This window comes from Rattus rattus, chromosome 3, assembly GCF_011064425.1.
Source record: "Rattus rattus isolate New Zealand chromosome 3, Rrattus_CSIRO_v1, whole genome shotgun sequence".
Taxonomy (NCBI): Eukaryota; Metazoa; Chordata; class Mammalia; order Rodentia; family Muridae; genus Rattus; species Rattus rattus.
In genome coordinates this window covers 158,929,263-158,951,405 of record NC_046156.1, presented here as the reverse complement: position 1 = coordinate 158,951,405, position 22,143 = coordinate 158,929,263, and the positions used below count along the sequence as shown (strand labels likewise).

General features: G+C 36.4%; 1 protein-coding gene across 1 annotated transcript in view; it reads left to right on the top strand.

The window, feature by feature from the left end:
- Nucleotides 1–22,143, top strand: part of Cdh18 (cadherin 18) — a 242,554-nt gene that overhangs the window by 20,017 nt on the left and 200,394 nt on the right. The window contains exon 2 of the mRNA XM_032898746.1: nt 4,909–5,028. Within this exon, the coding sequence (XP_032754637.1) occupies nt 4,909–5,028 (120 nt within the window). The remainder of the gene's footprint in view (nt 1–4,908; nt 5,029–22,143) is intronic.

Here is a 22,143-nt window from a genome sequence, read left to right as displayed (position 1 = left end):
CCATATCATAAAATATCTTTAAATAAAGTTAATTATTTTTATTCATATACTGATAAAGTCTTAAGATATATGCCTGATCCTAATACACGGAATAATTCAATAATTTGAATGTAGAAACCATAAGATTTATATGTTAATGATCATATTACAGTAGATTATAGATCACCACCCTATTTTGCCTGTGTTCTGTGATTAAACAGTTAGCAAAAAGTGTAGGAAAGTGGTGAAATTAAGGGAGATATGCTAACACTTTCTACATCTATCAATGTTCAATAAAAAAATTCATTACCAGTAAGAGCAATATAATGCAGAGAATGGAAAACAAACTGTGAAAACGTAGAATGGAAAATAAAGGATATAATGTGAGGCTAGTGAAAATAATCTCCCTGTAGAGAGTGTCGGTCTAGATATATATTAATATGTAATATATATAGTATGTATATAATATATATAATATATGATATATATATTATAGATATAAAATATAGATATATTTTAATGACACCAAATAGATGAGACCTAGACAGTGAAAATTAGAAAAGACTCGTAAAGAAGGAAGTATAACCATTGAAAAATACGAGCCCTGCACCAAAAGTCCATTCATGAAGAAAGGAAGGAGAGGGAGATAGAGAGAGGAGTATATGTCTGGACAGTCTCTTGCTTTATCATTTTTCCCTTTTCAGGTGCTCATGATTGTCAAAGGACACCAACGACTGGAGTTACATTATGGGGGAGAAAGTCAAGGACCAACAGATTAACTTTTCTTTCAGCATTTGAAAATGTTACTTATAGAATCAGTCAGAATGATGAGCATAAGATTAACCTCATTATTTTTAATGCAATAACTTTCTTTGTAGAAAGAAGAAAACCATTCCTATTGTACAAAGGTGTATGAAAAGTTAATGGTGCCCATGTTTTGTCATACAATGGCATCTACCTCTATATTAAGAGGTACTTTTATTACTTTTACGTGTGTGTGCTTGTATTTGTTTATGTGTAGGTTGTACATGTGGTTATAAGTATTCTGAGAGGCAAGGCTACAGATATCAGATCCCTTTGGATCTGAGTTACAGGAGGTTGAATGATGCCTGACATTAGTATTGGAAACTGAACCCAAACCCTCATGTAGGACATGAAGTACTGAGCCATATATTCAGCAAATACTTTATCTTGATATACCGCTCGAGAGGTCCATTGTTAAAATTATATATGTATATATACATGTATACATATATGTATATGGTTTTATATGGTATTGCACTTTTTCTAAAGAGTAAGATAATATACTTGCCTTTATTCAGACAGATGCACCTGAAACGTGATTAAGTTTCATCAAGGGACATGTAAGAGAAAATGTCAGGAAAAAATGGAACAGTTTAAAGAGAGGCAGGAGATTATGATTGTGTAGTGTCATTGATTATATAGGGTTCTAGTTTCAGAATAGACATGTTTGAATGGTAAGGCTCTTTAAAATCTCAACATCATAGCTTTGTAAGTATCATTAGATATAACATTCTCAATATGTTGATTGAATTATTAAATTAAGTGGCATACAGGAATAGCTTCTTTACATTCCATTAACAAAGTACATATCAAGGTATTGAGTACTTTTCTCATTTAAAGAAGAGAACACTAAACTTATTTGCCTAATGAGAAATATTAAATGAGATGCTTCAATAAGTATGTAAATTAAAACAAAAACAGTGGCCATTTATTATTTAACATGTAGGTAGAATAAAATGTGTGTGTGTGTGTGTGTACATGAATGTGTTTGTATGTGTCCAGGCGGTCTTGTGTGCTTCTGTGTGTGTGTGTGTGTGTGTGTGTGTGTGTGTGTGTGTGTGTGTGTGTGGTGTTGTGTTTAGCATGAATGTGGACATGGAGCACCATAAGGTAGAAATAGGACAATTTACAGGATTTGTTCTCTTTCCGCCCTGTGGGTTTAGAGAACATATTTCAGGTCATTAAGCTCTGCAGTAAGCAAGATGTCCATCTGCCAGATCCAAAAATAGTGATTTTTTTTGTTTTATTCATCACAAATGTTTCATAAGTGTTACCTTAAACATGTTTTTAAATTATAACTGTTAAATGAATAAAGTGTGGCCCTACTCTACAATGATGAAGCTTCATTACTATTGGTTTGTTTCTGAAATTCTATGTTCTCGTTTAGCACCAAATTTACGCTGAGTCTTAATGGTTCTTGCTTTCTCTGAAAGCCTTGACACGTCTTCTAAGATGTAAGCCTTAAGAGCTTCCCTCAAAGAAGTGCTTTCAGCCTTGTAAATTTTCTGCTTTTTTTATCCAAAGTTTTTGCTCAGTATTGAGTCACTTGGGATTTTAACAGAGTTGTGAACTCTGGCACGTCATATGTAGCAGTTGGCAATTTCAGAGAGTATTTGCTTAGTATTAAAATGCCTTATTAAATATGTCAAATTGGTCTTCAGGGACTTTCAAAAAAGTACACTCAATCACTTCTCGTTGATATGCAACTTGATAAAATGTGTGCTATTTAAAAAGCATCAGAACAAAGAGAAGCCAAGTGCAAGGAGTGACACAGCTGATTCCCTAGAGGAAAATGGACTCAAGTTTTATTGTAAAGAAGGTATTTCGAAAGCTTTTTTCATATATTTAAATCTGTTCAGATTTGTATGAAACATCAGCTGAGAGGAACTAATCCCTAGACTGAACAGCAAGGATGTGCCACAGGAAATACTGAGAATAAAAACTTGTGTGAGACACGGCTTATGTACTTCAGAGTACAGTGTCTCCAGAGTTGCTGTTTTCAATAGAAGTGCTCTGCAAACAGAACAGGCTTCCATACACTTAGGCGGGATTTCTTAAGGAAAAATAAGTGTGCCAAGGGATGTTCTGTAAGCTTAATAGGTATTAGTCAGAGCAAATAATTCTCAGATTACTTCAATTTTAAAACTTATTCTACTTGTCTTCCTTTGGAAATTTGGAAATTCCTTTTCACTATGCACACAATGGTAACAGCTTTGAGTGAAGGACTTGTTGGGTCCAGTACAAAAGAATATTTATTGACAGCAAAAAATGCTGAGGGAAGCATCTCTCACACTTGGGTTCTCACCTCCACTCACTTGCTGCCTGACACATGCATAAATGAAATACAATAAAAAAATATTTTTAAAACTTTATATTTTCTTTATTTTAAAGGAAAATAATGTTTTTTCATTAAAATGACAAATATAACTTATCAATTAAAGTGGACCACTAATAATATCTGATTCTCCAAAACTATTAATCTAAACCAAATTCAATCAACACATGACAGTATTCATTTTTATTTTATTTTGCTCAGCAATATAGTTGGTATCAAATGTCATAGAGAATTATTTATTCTTTTCTTCTTGGTTTTTAAGTTTAGAATCTTGCTGAAATTCAACTGTCAATAATGAGTACAGGACTATTTATTCACCAGAAGCTGCAATACCCTGTATTCACTGTTTGTTTCCCTGTTCTGGAAATAGGTGGCTTACCTAACAGAAGCATTTTGTCTCACTGTGGCAAAAGCTAGACATAGGAAATAAGTGTTTTCAGGGCCCTGTTATCCCCAAGACTAGTCTCGTGTGGACATAATACAACATCAAGCTACTATTGTTATTTGAGTTCACATATTCTTTTTTTTTTTTTTTTTTTTTTTTTTTTTTTATTAACTTGAGTATTTCTTATGTACATTTGGCAAACATCCCTTCCCTCCCCCCTTCCTTATGGGTGTTCCTCCCAACCCTCCCCCCATTGCCGCCTCCCCCGACAGTCTAGTTCACTGGGGTTCAGTCTTAGCAGGACCCATGGCTTCCCCCTTCCACTGGTGCTCTTACTAGGATATTCATTGCTACCTATGAGGTCAGAGTCCAGGGTCAGTCCATGTATAGTCTTGGGGTAGTGGCTTAGTCCCTGGAAGCTCTGGTTGCTTGGCATTGTTGTTCATATGGGGTCTCGAGCCCCTTCAAGCTCTTCCAGTTCATTCTCTGATTCCTTCAACGGGGGTCCCGTTCTCAGTTCAGTGGTTTGCTGCTGGCATTCGCCTCTGTATTTGCTGTATTCTGGCTGTGTCTCTCAGGAGAGATCTACATCCGGCTCCTGTCGGTCTGCACTTCTTTGCTTCATCCATCTTGTCTAATTGGGTGGCTGTATATGTATGGGCCACATGTGGGGCAGGCTCTGAATGGGTGTTCCTTCAGTCTCTGTTTTAATCTTTGCCTCTCTCTTCCCTGCCACGGGTATTCTTGTTCCCCTTTTAAAGAAGGAGTGAAGCCTTCACATTTTGATCATCCGTCTTGAGTTTCATTTGTTCTAGGCCACTAGGGTAATTCAAGCATTTGGGCTAATAGCCACTTATCAGTGAGTGCATACCATGTATGTCTTTCTGTGATTGGGTTAGCTCACTCAGAATGATATTTTCCAGTTCCAACCATTTGCCTACGAATGGGCTGGAGAGATGGCTCAGCCGTTAAAGGCTAGGCTCACAACCAAATATATAAGAGTTCACATATTCTTAATACCATGGGGAGGAGATAAGCTATATATTTGTTACACAAATTTAAGAATTAATTTTCAGGGGGATGGAGTAGTGCCTCAGGTGCCAAGAGCATTGACCGCCATTCTAGAAGACCTGAGGTTAGTTTTCAACGTACGTTGGGTTGCTTAAAACTGCCTGTATCTCCAGTTGCCAAGTATCCAATGCCATCTTCCGGCTTTGTGGGCACCTCCGTATACACACACACAGGCACAAAAATGAAAAATAAGATTAAAATGAATAGTAAAAGAGATTTACATTTCATGGGACATAGCACTGCTTTGAAATTGTATCGAACCCTTTTATTGTGTTCAAATGAGTTCTGTGCTAAATACCACCACACACTAAACTTTGTTTTCCTGAATGCACAGGTACCTCTGTACTACAGGTGACAGCTACAGATGCAGATGACCCCACCTATGGAAACAGTGCTCGAGTTGTTTACAGCATCCTGCAAGGACAACCTTATTTCTCTGTAGATCCTAAAACAGGTTAGTGAATTGGTGTACATTGTTGTGCAAGCGATCTGTCAATAAAACAAAATGATTTGCCTTTCGGTTTACTTTTCCTCGTAACTAGTGACATTAAATACCATTAAAATTATAGTTATTTTTCTAAAACAGTCAAAATATATCAGTTTATGCATACCAATTAAAATTTACCATTAAATATTACTATAACATTTAAAATATACTACTTATAAAGAACATATTAAATATTACATTAATAGAATATCTCCAAACATTTTGATTTATATATATTACTTTAAATTTTCTATCAAAGATAGAAAATTATTTATTAAAAATTCTAATACTTTTTAAGAATTAGTTAAATATATGCTCAGGTACTCATGCATATATGAAAGTATACATGTATATGTATGTGCCAATTAAATATATGTATATGATACACATTATCATGAGGTATTTCTATGACTTCTCCTTGGATGTACTTTTCTGAATTAGACATTCTTTCTTCCATCTAATGTTTAATTAAAGAAATTAAGATAATAATCCCACACTCTTAAGTGTCCTCTTTTTTTTTTTAAGTCAGATAAACACATGAATTCTTTCCTCTTCCTTCATTCTGGTAAATATTAATATTATTTCATCTCACCTTCAGAATGAACACTCAATTGGCTTTTGTTTTATCATTCTACTACATAAAACACAAACAGCACATGTCCTTGCTAAGTGAATTCTTCATGGTAAAACAAGTGAACCATCTACCTGTTTCCAACTGAAGTAAATATTTAACACATGACTCTTGGGAGGTTCCAAATTTTTAAAGAATTTCAAAATACATCCTGAAAGAAAAGAGAGCTGAGAGGTTCAGGAAGGATCAGGGAAAGTGGGTTCATTACGATCAAACTAAATTCACATTCTCACCAATGATATGGGATCTTCATGGATGTACTATAACTTACTTAATACGGATACTCTGTGGATATATTCTCAGTTAACATAGACCCTACAAGGATGTACTCTGTCACAGTTTCCACGGGATTGTCAGAGATGCACTCTGACTCAGTTGACATGGAACCTTCATGGGAAATAAAAGTCCTGTAGCTATGACCAAGGAAGAGATGTCTGTCAGGAATGTCTCGTTTAAAACATTATATTATGTAGCCAAGAAAAATCAATTTATGTATTCATTTAGCACACTTATAATTAAATTAGATGACATCATTTGCCCCTTCTCTTTCCCCTAACCTCTCACCCCAGTTACCTTGTACCAATCCTTCTAGTGCTTCCTCCTCAATAGGCAGCAAATTGATAGATTTTCTTTATTATTAATGTTACACATATGTGTATGCTTATGTGTATGTATGCATAAACACTAAATACAATTAGCTAAATTTCTTCAAGTTTCTCTCTCCCTTCTGTCCCTCTGTCCATTTGTCTGTCTCTGTCTCTCTGTCTCTCTGTCTCTCTGTCTCCCTCTGTCTCCCTGTCTCTCTGTCTCTCTCTCTCTCTGTGAGTGTGTGTGTATGTGTGTGTGTGTGTGTGTGTGTGTGTGTGTGTGTGTGTGTATTCTGTTGTGTTTCACCTCAGACAACTCGGTATTAGTTAACTAGTTAAGAGTGCTCATGCATGATACAGACCAAGGGGCTCATTCTTGTGAGGGCCTAACTCTTCCTCTCCCATGAGTCATTAGGTGCGTCTAGTTTTTTGTTTGTTTGACCAATTGATTGGTTGGTTGGATCATTTGCTATTTTTGCTGAGATCCAGAACACATAAAATTTTCTTGTTCCAAATAAGCATGTTCATTGTTTATGCAGTTATTTCTTGGAGTATCTTTCACATTAGGCTTCTTGATATTCAATCTCTAAAAGTCCTTTGTCTCCTATATAGGAATCATTCCCTGCAACGTAAAGAAGTGTAATAGTCCATGTATCCATTAGGCCTGGGTTGCCCCACCAAGGTCTGGTGATCTATGTGTTGCACCCATTTCTGTCTGCTGTGGTTCTATTTATTTGATGTAAAAAGAAGTCTTTTTGAATGATGGGAGGGCAGATGCTCTTTTCTATGTCTATAAGGATAAGATTAAGAATATAAAGGGAGCTATGCTCGTCTAGCAAATTGGTGGGAGATTACCCTCTAAAATCCATGACCTTTCTAGCCCTGGGAAGTTGACTGTTTCTAACACCAGATATGTTTCCCCTTCTGTTGGCCAAGCTTCAGTCCAATTAGACTTCTATTAGATACCATCAAGGGATTGTTGCTAACTTTACCCTTGTAGAAATCTTGTCATCCTGGTCATAGACATGTTTCAAAATTTTTGCAGTTGGACAGGACAGCTTTTGAAAGTTAGCCTAGTAATTTTTGTACACCACAGGAAGTACACCACAGATGTTCATGTCAGAGATAGCTTTAATCATCAGAGTTCTGCCTCATGAGTATGCGGTATTTTCTACAATAAGGGCACAATAAGGGCTTACCTTAAATCCCCAAAAGAAAACCAAGAGGGATGTCAATAGTCTATTTTTTTTTTTAGTTACTTGGACTAGTTTGTTCAAACATTCAAAAGAAGTTTTGACATGCCTGGTACTAGCTTTAAGGTTTGAATTGTGTTTGTTTCTAATAATCATATTTAATGAAGCACATACCACAAAGAAGAATCAAGTCATAAACACACTTTCAGCACCTAGTGCAATTATGTTATTGTGATTAATTTTATGATTATGTGTATAAGAGGACTTGACTAGGCATTCTGCCTCCCTTTCCATAAGGTGTTCCAGCATTCGAATTCACTGCCAGAAGGAGACTGGAAACATTCTGTGTCTCTTACTTTCCCATATGAAACTGTATAGAGCTTACCTTCAAAGAGACAGGTATACATGAACAAAAATCAATGCACATAAATGCATTCGTGTGTCCACACATTTTGAGAAAATTCATTATACTACAGAGTGAAATATTTCAACAATGAAGTTAAAAGTTGAACATTATAAACAAACACCATTAATATTATATAAATTATATGGTATTCAAATTATTCTAGTTTTAAGATTATTGTTAAATAATTAGGGAAAAATTCTCATCAACCTGGTTTTAAAATGTTGAAAGATACATGACCATGTATGGTTATTTGCACTGTGGTTCAACTGAAATTTTGTTGAAAATCTGAAGTACCTTATTATTTGATGTAAGTGGTCCTCATTTCCTTGGTTCTTCTAAATCATTTGTCATTTGATTGAGTGTAAACCATGTTTTTGTTAAATATAAGAAAACTAAATTTCTACCTTAAAGAGACAGGTCTCTAGATGGAAGAAATAGTCATATAAAATGTAACAGTGCTAGGTTTTCTGTTGTGCACACACATCTCTGTGCTCATACACATATTTACCCAAATAAATCTTCGGGTCATTAATGTTCTGTATGCCAAATGCTTACAAATAAGAAAATATCTCATTTACTTAAAAATAAGCTAAAATAAAGGCACCCTGCATAAATTGTATTCGAAACTATAGTGTTCCTATTATGCCTATTATGGTTAACAAATATTAAATCTATGCTTATTTCTTACTCTGTGAAGAGTTGCATATGTTTATGTGTGGGTTCATGCAGTGAGGGTGAGTAGGAACTTGTTCAGGGCAGACTTTGGGAGTGATGTTTCTCTGCCTCTGCAGAATGCTTTAATTTGGGTTCCATGGCAGTTCTCCTCAGCACGCCCTCAGTGACATAACATTTAAACACAATTAACATTTGGGTAGAGCTACATATCTTACAGGTAAGTCAAGAAACTAAGACAGAATTTTATGTCAAGTATAAATAAACTCTAGTATAGTTTCTAATGTATGAAATTCTATTAGGGCTGTACCTTTTTTTAAAAAATTGTTGGATAATTTTTATTTACATGTCAAATGTTATTCCCTTCCCCGTTTCCAGTCCTTAAGTCCATACCTCACTTCTTCTATGAGGGTGTTTTCCCTCCCTCCCCAACACCCTCCATTCCTGCCCTGACATTCCCCTACAGTGAGGTGGGGTCGTCCAATCTTGGCAAGACCTAGGTTTTCTCTTCCCATTGGTGCCCAACAAGGCCATCCTCTGCTATGTATGTAGCTGGAGCCCAGGGTCAGTCCATGTATAGCCTTTGGTAGTGGTTTAGTCCCTGGGAGCTGTGGTTGGTTGGCATTGTTGCTCTTATGGGGTTGCAAGCCCCTTCAGATTTAATCTTGTTTATTTTTTTTTATAGTCCAGATTTTATATGCCTCCTGGTCCACCCTCTGATTGTTTTACATCCCATATCTCCTCCCCTTCTAGTCTCCAGGAGGATGCCCCCCCCCCATATCCCACCCCACCAGACCTCTCCATTCCCTGGGACTTCACGTCTTTTGAGGGTTAGGTGCATCTTTTCTGACTGAACCCAGATCTGACAGTCCTCTGCTGGATATGTGTTGGAGGCCTCATCTCAGTTGGTGTATGTGTCTGGTTGGTGGTCCAGTGTCTGAGAGATCACGGGGGTCCAGGTTAATTGAGACTGCTGGACCACCTACAGGGTCACCCTCCTCCTCAGATTCTTCCAGCTTTTCCTGAATTTAACCACAGGGGCCACCAGCCTATTTCAGTCCATTGATTGGATGTAAATATCTGCATCTGACTACTTCAGCTGCTTGTTGGGTCTTTCAGAGGTCAGTCATGATAGGTCCCTTTTTGTGAACAATGCATACCCTTATTCATAGCGTCAGGACTTTCTTTCTTGTCTTCAACATGTGTAATGTGATAAATGAAATGCTTTGTGTTAATATTAGTATTTGCTAACTAAAGCATCATGGGATCTCTGGGTCTCAAAGAAAGTATGTTTAAAGTTGCATTCGGTTAGATGATGCCTTAGGAAGTAATTTAGCAGAATGTGCTAAGTAGAGTTCTAAGATAAATACTCACTATTCTCTTCACAGCTTTTACTAGTGGGCTACTTGTACTTAAAAAGCTTATTAGCAAATAATTAAACATGCTCAGAACTAATGAATATAGTTGTAATTTTGCTTCAAAGTGCTGGGAAAATAATCTAAACAGACACAGTGAAAATTAGAGAATCAGGTGCTACGACAGGATATTCTATAAGAAGCATTGGGGTACTAGTCATTTACGAAGGTGGGTTTTAATAGTTCCACTTAATTCCTTTTTCCTAATTGAATGATGCATCTCAACACATTTCCAATTACCTTTATTGAAGAGCAATTATAATAATGCATAACTTTTGTGTCCAAGTAACATTGAGATTTCAGTGTTTATCATTATAATTAGTACTTTTATTTCCTTATTATCATTACATAAATGGTATATTTTGGTGTTCACCTTGACTTTATAATCATGAGTTTCAAAGAAACTGTGTTTTTCGGTTTTAGAAATCACGAAATAATATCTGTATCCAAAGATATGAATTATTAGTCATAATTACATATTCATTGGTATTATAATATTACATATTAAACACCCTGCTTCAATATTTTAATAACATATAGAAATTCAAACTGAAGTCCATTACTTTGTATTGTGAACCAAAGCTTCTACAAATAACTTATAAACTGTATAACCTTTTTTTTAGTTTTTTTTTGTTTTTTTTCTTTATTAACTTGAATATTTCTTATTTACATTTTGATTGTTATTCTCTTTCCCGGTTTCCAGGCCAACATCCCCCTAACCTTTCCCCCTCCACTTCTGTATCTGTGTTCCCCTCCCCATCCTCCCCCCATTACCACCCTCCCCCCAACAATCACGTTCACTGGGGGTTCAGTCTTAGCAGGACCAAGGGCTTGCCCTTCCACTGGTGCTCTTACTAGGCTATTCATTGCTACCTATGAGGTTGGAGCCCAGGATCAGACCATGTATAGTCTTTGGGTAGTGGCTTAGTCCCTGGAAGCTCTGGTTGCTTGGCATTGTTGTATAACCTTTATTATAATTGGCATGATATTCCTCAGTATATACAATGGAAGATCACTTACTAAATTAATATTTTAAACACTAGTTACCACTTGAAAAGTAGAAAAGCTTATTGCAACAAAATATCTAAAAGTACTCTATCTATGATATATTAATCTCAAAGAAACATTCATGTAGAAATAAACAAATAATAATGGTTACCATTATTGCAAGCAGAAATTCTTTTGTAAAATATTTGAGGAAAGTTGTTGTGATTGGAGTATCTTATTAGAGAAGAATCTGGAAGTATCATTGTCTTTACAATCCCAGTGTTGTCATTTAGTGTTGACATTATTAGAAGTAAACCATTATGCTGAAAATGTCTGTGCCCCTATGAGAAGCAGACAAACAGTACCTGACTCATCAAATAGTTTCACAGAGAATCTAGTTTCACTGTCTAGAGCTAAGAAGCAGAAGTCAGGGAGATATCATTCCAGGGTTGTGGGAGCAGAATCTAAGTATTGTGTCCTACAGAAGTGTGTAGGTTTTAATTGGGAATGAATTCTATTCATGATCCTTAGTTTATTAATGACCTAATGGTGCTTTCTACTGGATGTGCCACTCCATGTTATTTTCCATGAAGGCAAACAGGATATGTTGGTGTCACAAACACATTTAATTCTCCTGATGATCAGTTCAGGATATTTAAAATTCTAACCACAAAGTGAGGTCAGGAATAAAAAATAATTTAAAAACTCTTTACCACATGCTTACCACATGTGAGCATGATAAGATACTTAGCATATGTGAGCTGAGATTGATGTACACTTTATTAAAATATGCTGAGTATGTACTCTGTCAATTTATAATTATGTCATTCACATATTTGCATACATGGTACTCATTTCAGCAAGCACATTTATTTGTAACATGTAAGCAGATGAAAATATTGAATTTATAATTGTCATGTTTAATATTCAGGTATATCAAAGTAATATAGTTTTACTGCTTTACATTAATTTTATACAGAGCACCACATACACTTTCTTTTAGCACTCATACTGTGGTTTAACATGTAAATGTTGTTTGCTGTTTAATGCTAAATAAAAGAAACACTGAATAACAAATTTCTTGTTCATCTCACACTTCTGAGGAATTACATCTTGCACAGGATTCTCCCTCATACATTTCAGAGTCTTCTACTTAGTTGTAATCTATAGTATCAAAGACTCACATCATCTCATTAATTGCTGATGGATAGCATATTAAACATGTATTGATGAAAATCATTGGACCTTCACCGGCACTCATGAGATTCATCTTACAATTAATTTATTTAAAACCTTCAATATGACATCGATGTAAGTTTAACTTTATAATATCTTTAAAGAAATTATATACTTTTTGGAAAACTATTTTTGGAGATAATTTATGCATTGACAAAAGTGTGCAACTTCATATTTATATATTTATTCATATTCGAGAAAGTTACATTCCAGTTTCTCTGTATATAAATTTAGAATGATATGCCTATCTCGTTATCTTGACAAAGTTAATGAAATGCTCTTAACAAAATGGTTTTAGTCAGGGTTACTATTGCTGCACAAGCATCATGATCAAGAAGCAAATTGGGGAGGAAAGGGTTTATTCAGCTTACACTTCCACATTGCTGTTCATCACCAAAGGAAGTCAGGACTGGAACTCAAGCAGGAAGCAGGAGCTAATGCAGAGGCCATGGAGGGATGTTACTTCCTGGCTTGCTTCCCCTGGCTTGCTCAGCTTGCTTTCTTATGAAACCCGGGACTACCAACCCAGGATGGCACCACCCACAAAGGACCCTTCCAGCCTTGATCACTAATTGAGAAAATTACAGTTGGGTCTCATGGAGGCATTTCCTCAAGGGAGGGTCCTTTCTCTGTGATAACTTCAGCTTCTGTCAGGTTGACATACAAAATCAGCCAGTACAGTTGACCCCTTGACACACAAACATATCTCTATTAACCCTCAACCCCTACTTTTTTATTCATTCCCAAGAGGTAAATCCCATAGCCTTTACAATTTTTACATATTAACATTTCAATCCCTTTAAATTTTCATATCTCTTTTGAAAGTCAGTCTTTTTACAATTCAAAATCTCTTAACAGTGGGCTCTAGTAAAATACTTTCCTATTTCAAGTAGGAAAAATATCAGGGCGCAGTCACAATCAAAAGCAAAAATCAACCTTAAACTGGCCAATATCTGGGATCCACTCACCATATACTGGATTCCTCCAGTGCTTCTCCAGCTCTGCTCTCTGTAGCCCTCTAAGCTCAGGTTGATCCATGCCACTGTTGCTGCATGTTCTTGTGATCATCCTGTGGTACTGGATGTCTTCTGCTGTGACTAGGCCTCACCAGTAGCTTCTTGTAAGCTCTCTTCATGGTGACAGACCTCAAATCCTTTGCATAACCCCTTAAGTACTGGCCATCTACTGCAAGTGAGGCTGCACCTTCGCCAAGGCTTTCCACGGCCTCTCACAGTGCCCAGCCTCAGCTGCCCTTCATGACCCTTTGATGCCTTCAAAACCAGTACCACCTGGGTGACTCATACACATTACCAAGTCCAGGTATAGTACGAGGCTATCTCTGGAAAACAGCTTGTTTGTGCTCTCAGAAAACACTGCCCAAAGATTTCACCTCAGTGATGCCGGTTTCGTCTTAATCATCAGTAATTTCTTAGCTCCACCTAGCCAGCATCAATGATACAAAGATTTCATTTTAGTAGTTCTGGTATCTTGATAATCACAGCTGATTCTTCAGTCCCAGCTATCCAGAACCAAATAATCTTCAGAGTCAAAACAGCCAGGCCCTGATAAGAATCGTTAATCTTCCCTCTGAAGTTTCACAAGCCAGGCCTCCATCTTTTGCACTGTGCTCAACATTACCTTCCCAGTTCCCACTGAACATCGCATAGAGCTTTCAACACGCAATGGTTCTTCGAACCCAAAGTTCCAGAGTACTGCCACAGTCTTCCCAAAGTCATAGTCAGGCTGTCACAGAAATAACCCACTGTGCTGGAACCAGTTTGTCTTTTTCAGGGTTTCTATTCCTGCAAAAACATCATGATCAAGATCTACAAGCCCAGGGATGGAACCAACCACAATGGGCCTTCCCACCCTTTGTCACTTACTGAGATAATGTCTCACGTCTGAATCTCGTGGAGGCATTTCCTCAAGGGAGGTTTCTTTGTGATATATAATTCCAGATTGTGTGAAGCTAACACACAAAACCAGCCAGTACACAAAGTCTCTGGCAAAATGAAGGCGGTCGCCTATATTCTGTGTCCTCTTTATAGAGATGAATGATTTTTCAATGATATTAAATAATAGATGTTTATGCCTTTGGAGTAGTGATATCTGGAATAGAATAAAAATGATTGCATTGTATAAAAGAACTATTTAGCCTAAAAGCCTACAGCTATTTTTTCCTCCAAAAAAAAAAAGGGAAATTGCCATTTTGGTTGATTTTTTACCATGTTGGAGATGGGAATCTAATTTCTGCAAGTGGTATCCACATTACTTAGTATTATTAATTAAAAGGCTGTCTACTTTTCCAATGCATGTTTTTGACAATTTTGACAAATGTTAACTGTCTACAGCTGTATGGATTTGTCTCTGGCTCTACTGTGCATGCCATTAGGTTGCATGGATGTTTTTGTAATAGTATCATGGTCTTTTTTAAACTGTGGCCTATATTGTATTTTAACATCAGGTAGGGTATTGGTTATGGCTGTGCTCTTTCTTGTTAGAATTGTTAGATAGCTGGGGTACTAACTGTTTCCTTAAGAATTACTGAATTATTATTTATAGTTCTATAAAGACTGTCATTGGATGTTTGAAGATGGTAATATAAATCCTGCTAATTCAAAAGCAGAGGAGGTAATTTCATCATCTGCTATCTTCTTCAATTAATGTTTCATCATCTTAAAGTTTCCTTTACAGTGATCTTCCAATGCTTTGGTTAGATTTTTTCTAACACTTGTTGAGGATACAATGAAAGAACATTTCCCCTAATTTAGAGATCAGAAATGAGATTTTTCATTTCAAAAAGAAACTCTTGATTTGGATTTCTTGATCTTCTACCCTGCTACTTTATGAAAGGGGCTTATTAAATCCAGCAATAGTATGAGATCTATTTTAAGACTAGAATAAGTTCACTTACGTAAAAATATTCATTTAATGCTATAAACACTTAAACTACAAAAAGGAGTACAGGGAAAACTCTTTAAATATAGACAGAAGCAAAACACTTCTAAATAGGGGCCACGATAGCACAGATACTGCCGACAAAGGGAATTATAAGAACAAAGCTTCTGCACAGAAGAAACTCTCAAGAGGAATGAAGAAATAAATTGCAAGATGGCAGTAAACCTTTACTTGCTATATTTCAGCCAAGAGTTTTATACATAGAACCTTTAAAGAGTTATAAACAATAAAAATAATACCCAAAATAAACAAACTCTCTCTGTGTCTCTGTCTGTCTCTGTCTGTCTCTCTCTGTCTCTGTCTGTCTCTGTCTCTCTGTCTCTGTCTCTCTCTCTGCCTGTCTCTGTCTCTCTCTTTCTCTGTTCCTGTCTCTCTGTCTCTCTCTCTCTCTGTCTCTCTCTCTGTCTCTCTCTCTCTCTCTCTCTCTCTCTCTCTCTCTCTCACACACACACACACACAAACACACACACACACACACACACAGATATACACTCAAATTGCTAAAGCATGTATTGGCCAATGAATTAGATAATGGTTAGAAAATAAAAATGCTTACTTGGAAAGATGAGTCAACAGTCATGAATATAGCATATGATGCTCTTACAAATTGCCTGGGTCTAATATTGTGTGGCCAAGTCTAACAGTTCACAATCACCTGCAACTTTAGTCTCTATGGTTTCTATTGTATCTCTCCACAGAGAGCCCCTGAATTGATCCATACATACCCACACAAAGGTACTTACAAATACACATAACTAAAATTAATAAAATGAATCTAGAAAGAAAAGCAATAAAATTGGCCTATGAATATTTTATATTTCAAACATTCCTAACCATTAGAAAAATGCATTATAACTTACTTTGAAGTTTCAGGAAAACCCAGTGAGAATACCAACCTTCAAAAAAAAAAAAAACAAATCACAGCATATATCAGTGTAGTTAGGAGAAAAGAAGAACCCTATCCGCTGCTGGACAAAGTGGAATCTAATATGGCTACTGTGGAAATCTCTATGAAAGTTTTTCAAACAATGAGAAGTATGGTTCCATACAACACATCTATGTGATTTCTGGGCAATAGGATCTACACTGTTTTATAGGAACACCTATGCATCCCTCCTTATGGAGGTTCTTCTCCTGCAGGAAGGAAATCGAATCAGTCCAGATGTTCAGAAACAGATGAATGGACAATGAAAATATGGTACATTCTTTCCATAGACTTTTGTATAGCCACGAATAAAAATCAAATTTGCTGGAAAATAGAGGAAACTATAAAAATCTTTGGGTCTCAAAGATTCTCTTCAAAAGGCAATTCTCATAGCCTAGCCTAGCATTTAACTGTGCAGTCACATGGGAGTAAATAAGGGTAAAAACAAGAAAACCAGAAGTGGGATCTTCAAACTCCAGAGAAGTGACAAGTTGGAAGACAAAAGAACACAGTAAAACAGGGAAACAGAGGTGTCAGGGCAGAGAGCATTAGGCTGGAGAGACAGAGATGAATATAGAACATGTAGGGAAATCCCACGGGAAAAGCCAGTGCTTGTAACCCAATTTAAAAATATTAAGGAGGCTTTGTTACAATCATTTGGTTTGCATCTTTTCCAATCAATGTGATAAAAGCCTTTACATAAATCATAAATAAGAGAAATACAAAATTAGAAAGAAAAGGCTAACCCTCAACATTTTATTTGTTCACAGAAGATAGCTCATCAATATTTTTGTTGTATTTAATCAATACAAATTCACTTCATTTCAAGAATTAGAATATAAAAATTTTTCCATGAATGTTTTACATCATATTTGTAAAAGTTCTGTAGATTCTAATATTTACTTTCAAGGATTCATATATGTTTATTTAATAAAAATAACAATTTTGCTTGTTTAAATAATTATTATTACATTTTAATAATGTAGTGACAGTAACTACATAATAAGTATGATACATCACTTACTTAGCATTCCCCAAAGTTAAAATATGTGCTTCCCTTGTAATAGCTAAAATACAGTAAATCAGAAGAGTATCTCATCATGCGTTTACTGAGAGAACATTATCTCGCTTTGACTTAATTAAGAAAATATTTGAAGAACTGCAATTTCTAAGCTGTAAGAGATGGTACGGGGTAAAGAAACACAAGAAGAGGTTCATTATGCATAATGTTTAAATGTGAGAGATTAAGGACCTGTAGCCCATATCAGCCATGGTCTCTACTCACTCTCAGTGACTTATTTTACAGATTACATTGTTGCTCTGGTTTTATTTGTGAAGCTCCATTCAACAGACCTTCTGCTTCCCTGTAGCTACAGTGACACAGTTCTGACTACCACTGAATGGTTTCCTCAAACCACCATTGGTGGTTTATTGTAGACTACACCACAGTCTGCCACTGCAGAACGGCAGCATAGGGACTCAAGTAGGTTAGGATATGGAGGCCAGAGCCCATGCTGAAGCAGCTCAGAAGACCTGCTTATTGGCTTGCTTCTCTTGGCTTACTTTAAAGTCTGCTCTTTTTTACAGCACCCAGGACCAGAGGTGCTGCCCAACTGTGGCAACTCTCACTGTGAACTGCTCTGCCTCCACACCAAGCATAAATTAAGAAAATTAGTCACAGAAATGTCAACAGTCCAATATTATGAGGTGGGAGAATTTTCTCACCTGTGGTTCCCTCTTCCAAAACTGTTCTAGCTTGTGTCAAGTTGACCTAAAATGAGCCGGCACAGCTCCCTTGGCCTTGCCACCTGTGTTTAAACACATTGTCAGTTATTGAAAGAGCAGCGGCCACAATACAATCATATGATAGTACATACAATTCAAGTAGTTGTTAACAAAATATTTTTTAATACATTTACATCGTTGTGCTATTTCTACAAGTAGATACAACCACATGTAACTAATGCCAGAAACAATCTTGACATTTTCTTTATTATCTGAAGACTCCTGTTCACTAGAAAATATGCTGTCCAGATGAAGGCAAGGCAGGCATCCTTAATCCAGACTTGTTTCTCTCAAGTCCATGCCTATAAATAGGAAGAAATCATCTTTGTTTCTGGGGACTCCTTAAGCATTTTCCAGACTGCTGCTGTTCAGTACAAAGATTCTCATTTTCACATGGATTTTTTAAATTACAGAAACTATCCATAATTTTTGCACAAAAGTCACCTATTCCCTTTGAAATTTTTATTTAAAAGTTAGTGGTATCTTGATCATATATTATAATATCTGCAGTTTCTCTAGTCTGCTGTAAACATCTGTATTTATTAGGTATTTTTCTTTTAATAACATAAGCTTAAGATAGAAAACATTTCTAATCATTGCCAGAAAATAAGTACAGAGAAGCTGTTAATAAACTAAGCAATTTTGGACATCAGACTTAATTAAATTGCTGTTGAGACATGGAATCATTAAGTGAAATGTTACTGATAAAACCATATGTTTTATACATACTCAATTGAACAATAAAACCTAGGTTAAAACTTCCTGGGAGCATTCCTTATTCCTTTGCATGATTTGTATCATTACTAGTACATTTTAACATGAACATGTAAATGTACTAATAATGATACAAAATATACACAATTGAACCTATTTGGAACAACACACTCCTAACCCATAATATTAGTGACCACAATCAGTTCTGTTACAATTATATCATTTTTCAAAATGTTTCAGATCTTTCACATGTCTAAGGGTTGATAACTAAAACATTCTTTTTATGTTTCATAATTTTTATTTTCTCCCATTTTTTAAATAAGCAACTTTACCAATTGCTATAAAATAAAACTTCTATTCAAAGTATAAGCAGCTCCTTAGATTTCTGTTGCATACCACATGGGGAGAGAATAAGCTTATTTTCTGTGCATCTGAATAATTTAATTCTAGAAAAAAAAATGGGGAAAGGAAGCATTCAGCCTGATTGTTAGTCTGAACATACCAAGTTTAGTTTTAATTGCTCTCCTCTAACTTTGTGCTGGACAAATGTTACTTTAGTCTAATTTTACAACACAGTGATAACAATATAGCCATGGGTGTTGTTGTTTGTTTGATTTTCTGAAAGTTGAAGCAATATTTGAAATAATTTTATGTATACAAAACAGAACCAACTTGTAATAGAAGTTAAATACCTTGAAATGATCTGTCCTCGTTGTCACAGAGATGTGAGCTGCTGAGTTCATTTCATAAAGGCTCCATCTCCTTCATGCTGGGGTTGCATTTTCCTGCTTTAGGTTCTCAATTTCTTCCAAATACACCAAGAAAATCTCAGATATGAGTACAAAGAGACATAAGAATTTCAGTTGGACTCAAATTTTGTTTGGACTCCAAATTTTATTTGTGCTCAAATTCACTGATAAACATCAGGAAAATCAATGTTACAACAAAAGATACATAGTACGATATTTATTCTGGGAACAGCAATCATTGTTTTTAGAGGAGATACAAACAGTGCTTAAACAATATATTTCCCATTTTGTTAACTAAAGATTTCCACTGCTCAACAGGACTTAACATTCTGTACCCCAGTCAGCACCATATCTTTAAATAGTATTTTTACTAATTATGAGAGAATTTCATCCAATTAACTTGGATAAAATTCATCCCTATCATTTCTTCCAGATTAACCTCATCTTCATTCTCAGGCATACCTCTCTGTCTCTCTGTCTTTCTCTCTCTTTCTTTTTCTCTCTGTCTCTGTCTCTGTCTGTCTTTTGTCTCTGCCTTTATCTCTGTCTCTCTCTCTGTCTCTCTGTCTCTCTGTCTGTCTGTCTGTCTGTCTCTCTCTCTCTCTCTCTCTCTCTCTCTCTCTCTCTCTCTCTCTCTCTCTCCTCCCTCCCTCCCTTCTTCTCCCTTCCTTCCTCTTTCTCTCAACAAAGCAAGCCTCATTTGTTCTGTCCAAATACATTTAAATAGTCCTGGCTGTGCAGCCAGTACTGAAGCATGGTTCACACTCTTAAAGGAAATTGATTCTCTGTCTTCTAGAAGCAATCAATTACCAATTGATTGGTATCTTCAGCTTGCATAGTATTTCAAGTCCCTTTCCCCTTATTCTATGCTGGGATTTTGTATGAATTGAGCATGCACATGGTACCAGAGTATTTTATGAGGTCATAAATACAGATGGAAAACACTAGTGCTTTGTGGTAATCTAACACTGCTGGCTCTCCTTTAGAAGGGAGGGGGCCTGAGGTAATATTTGATGCCGTGGATGTTGGGTTATTTGACTGGCACACCTAGAATCACAGTCTGAGAAGGGTAGCCAAGACAGGGTAGGAATTTAGAGGCTACTGATAAGGCCATATCAGAGTGCTCTTACTGGTTTAGACTTTATGATTTTATCAGCCTGCTTTCTTATAGAATCCAGGACCACCAACCCATGGATAGCACCTCCCAAAATGTTCTGTGCTCTCTCTGATTATATCACTATTTCAGAAAATGACCCACACAGCTGCCAACAGCCTTAACTTTTCTTTTATATATACATAAATTGACACAATGTGTTCTGACTTGCAGTTTCCCCTTTAACACTTCCTGACCAGATCCTCCCCATATTTCTGTTCCCCAAATCCACTTCCTTTCTTTCTCCCATTACAATATAAAACAGACATATAAAATAATAATTATAATCATAATAAAATAAGATGACATAAAAACAAATAAACTAGAGGGACAAAACAAATGAACAAAAAGAAAAAAATACCTAAAGATAAAAACACAAGAAACACACACACATGATTTTAACCACACATAGAGAGACACAACCATACACACACACACACACACACACACACACACACACATGTCATAAAGACAAATAACTGGAAATCATAACTTGTATAGTAAATCAAAACAAAATACAAAGCCCCGATTAAACAGTATGAGATAAAATGTCATAGATTTATTGTATGTTGTCATCTATTGCTGCTGATGGTACCTGCCCTTAAGAGTGGACTGTTTTCCCAGTGAGACTCTATTAGATGAAAACTCACTTATGATTTGATTGGTTATTAATTAGAAATACCTTCTGGGATATGGGTGAAGGTTTGTGTCCATGTCTTCTCTCAGTCCATGGAGCCCATCTGTCCACACCTGTGCAGGATCTGCACGCGCTGCCACAGTATCTGAGTGTATTTGTGGATCTGCCTTGCTATGTTTGGAAGGCCTTGTTTCTTTTTTCCCTCCATCATCTCTAGCTGTTACCCTCCTTCTGCTTCCTTTTTCTGCAAGGTTTTCTGGGAGAAAGAAGTTGATGGAGACTTCTCATTTAGTACTGAAAGTTCCAACGTCTCTACACATTGTCCAGATTCATATTTCTGTATTTGTTCCCAAATGCTCCAGAAGCAGGAAGAGCACCTCTGAAGACTGCAGATAAAGGCACTGATCTATCTATAGCAGAATATCAATATGAGTCATGTTATGGCTCATCTCTTTAGCAGAAGAGTAGTATTTGATTTCCTCTCAGTCCCTGGCCCTTTGGTCTCAGGATCTGAATCAATTGAACTATTTCAGAAATGGATTCTCGCTCGTGGTTTACAACTTCAATCCAATTAGATATTGCTTTGTTGCTTTCTGGGTTACGGTTACTATTGCTAGGATCAGGATACAGAGGGATGCTGCTTACTGGCTTGTTCCTTCATAGCTTTTCCAGCCTGATTTCTTATAGAAGTCAGGAAAACCTGCCCTGGCATGTATCAAAACCCACAGTGGGCTGGGCCCTCCATCACCAATCAGTGATTTAGAACTGACTATTGCTGTGTCAAGTTGATTAGAAATCGCCAGCATGATATCTGTGACATGCTGTGTGCCACCACTGTAGTAGCAGGACATTATTATGGGTGGAAGGTTTTGTAATGGCTTGGTGTTTGCCCTTCTATTCTGGCAGCATGCAGAGTACCTTCCAGTACCCTGACCATGGTCAGTAGAGATGAAAGCTCTAGGTAGGCAGCAGCACAACTGTTTCATGTTTACTGAGTTTTGTAAGGTTATTTTCAAGAATAGGGACTTATCCTT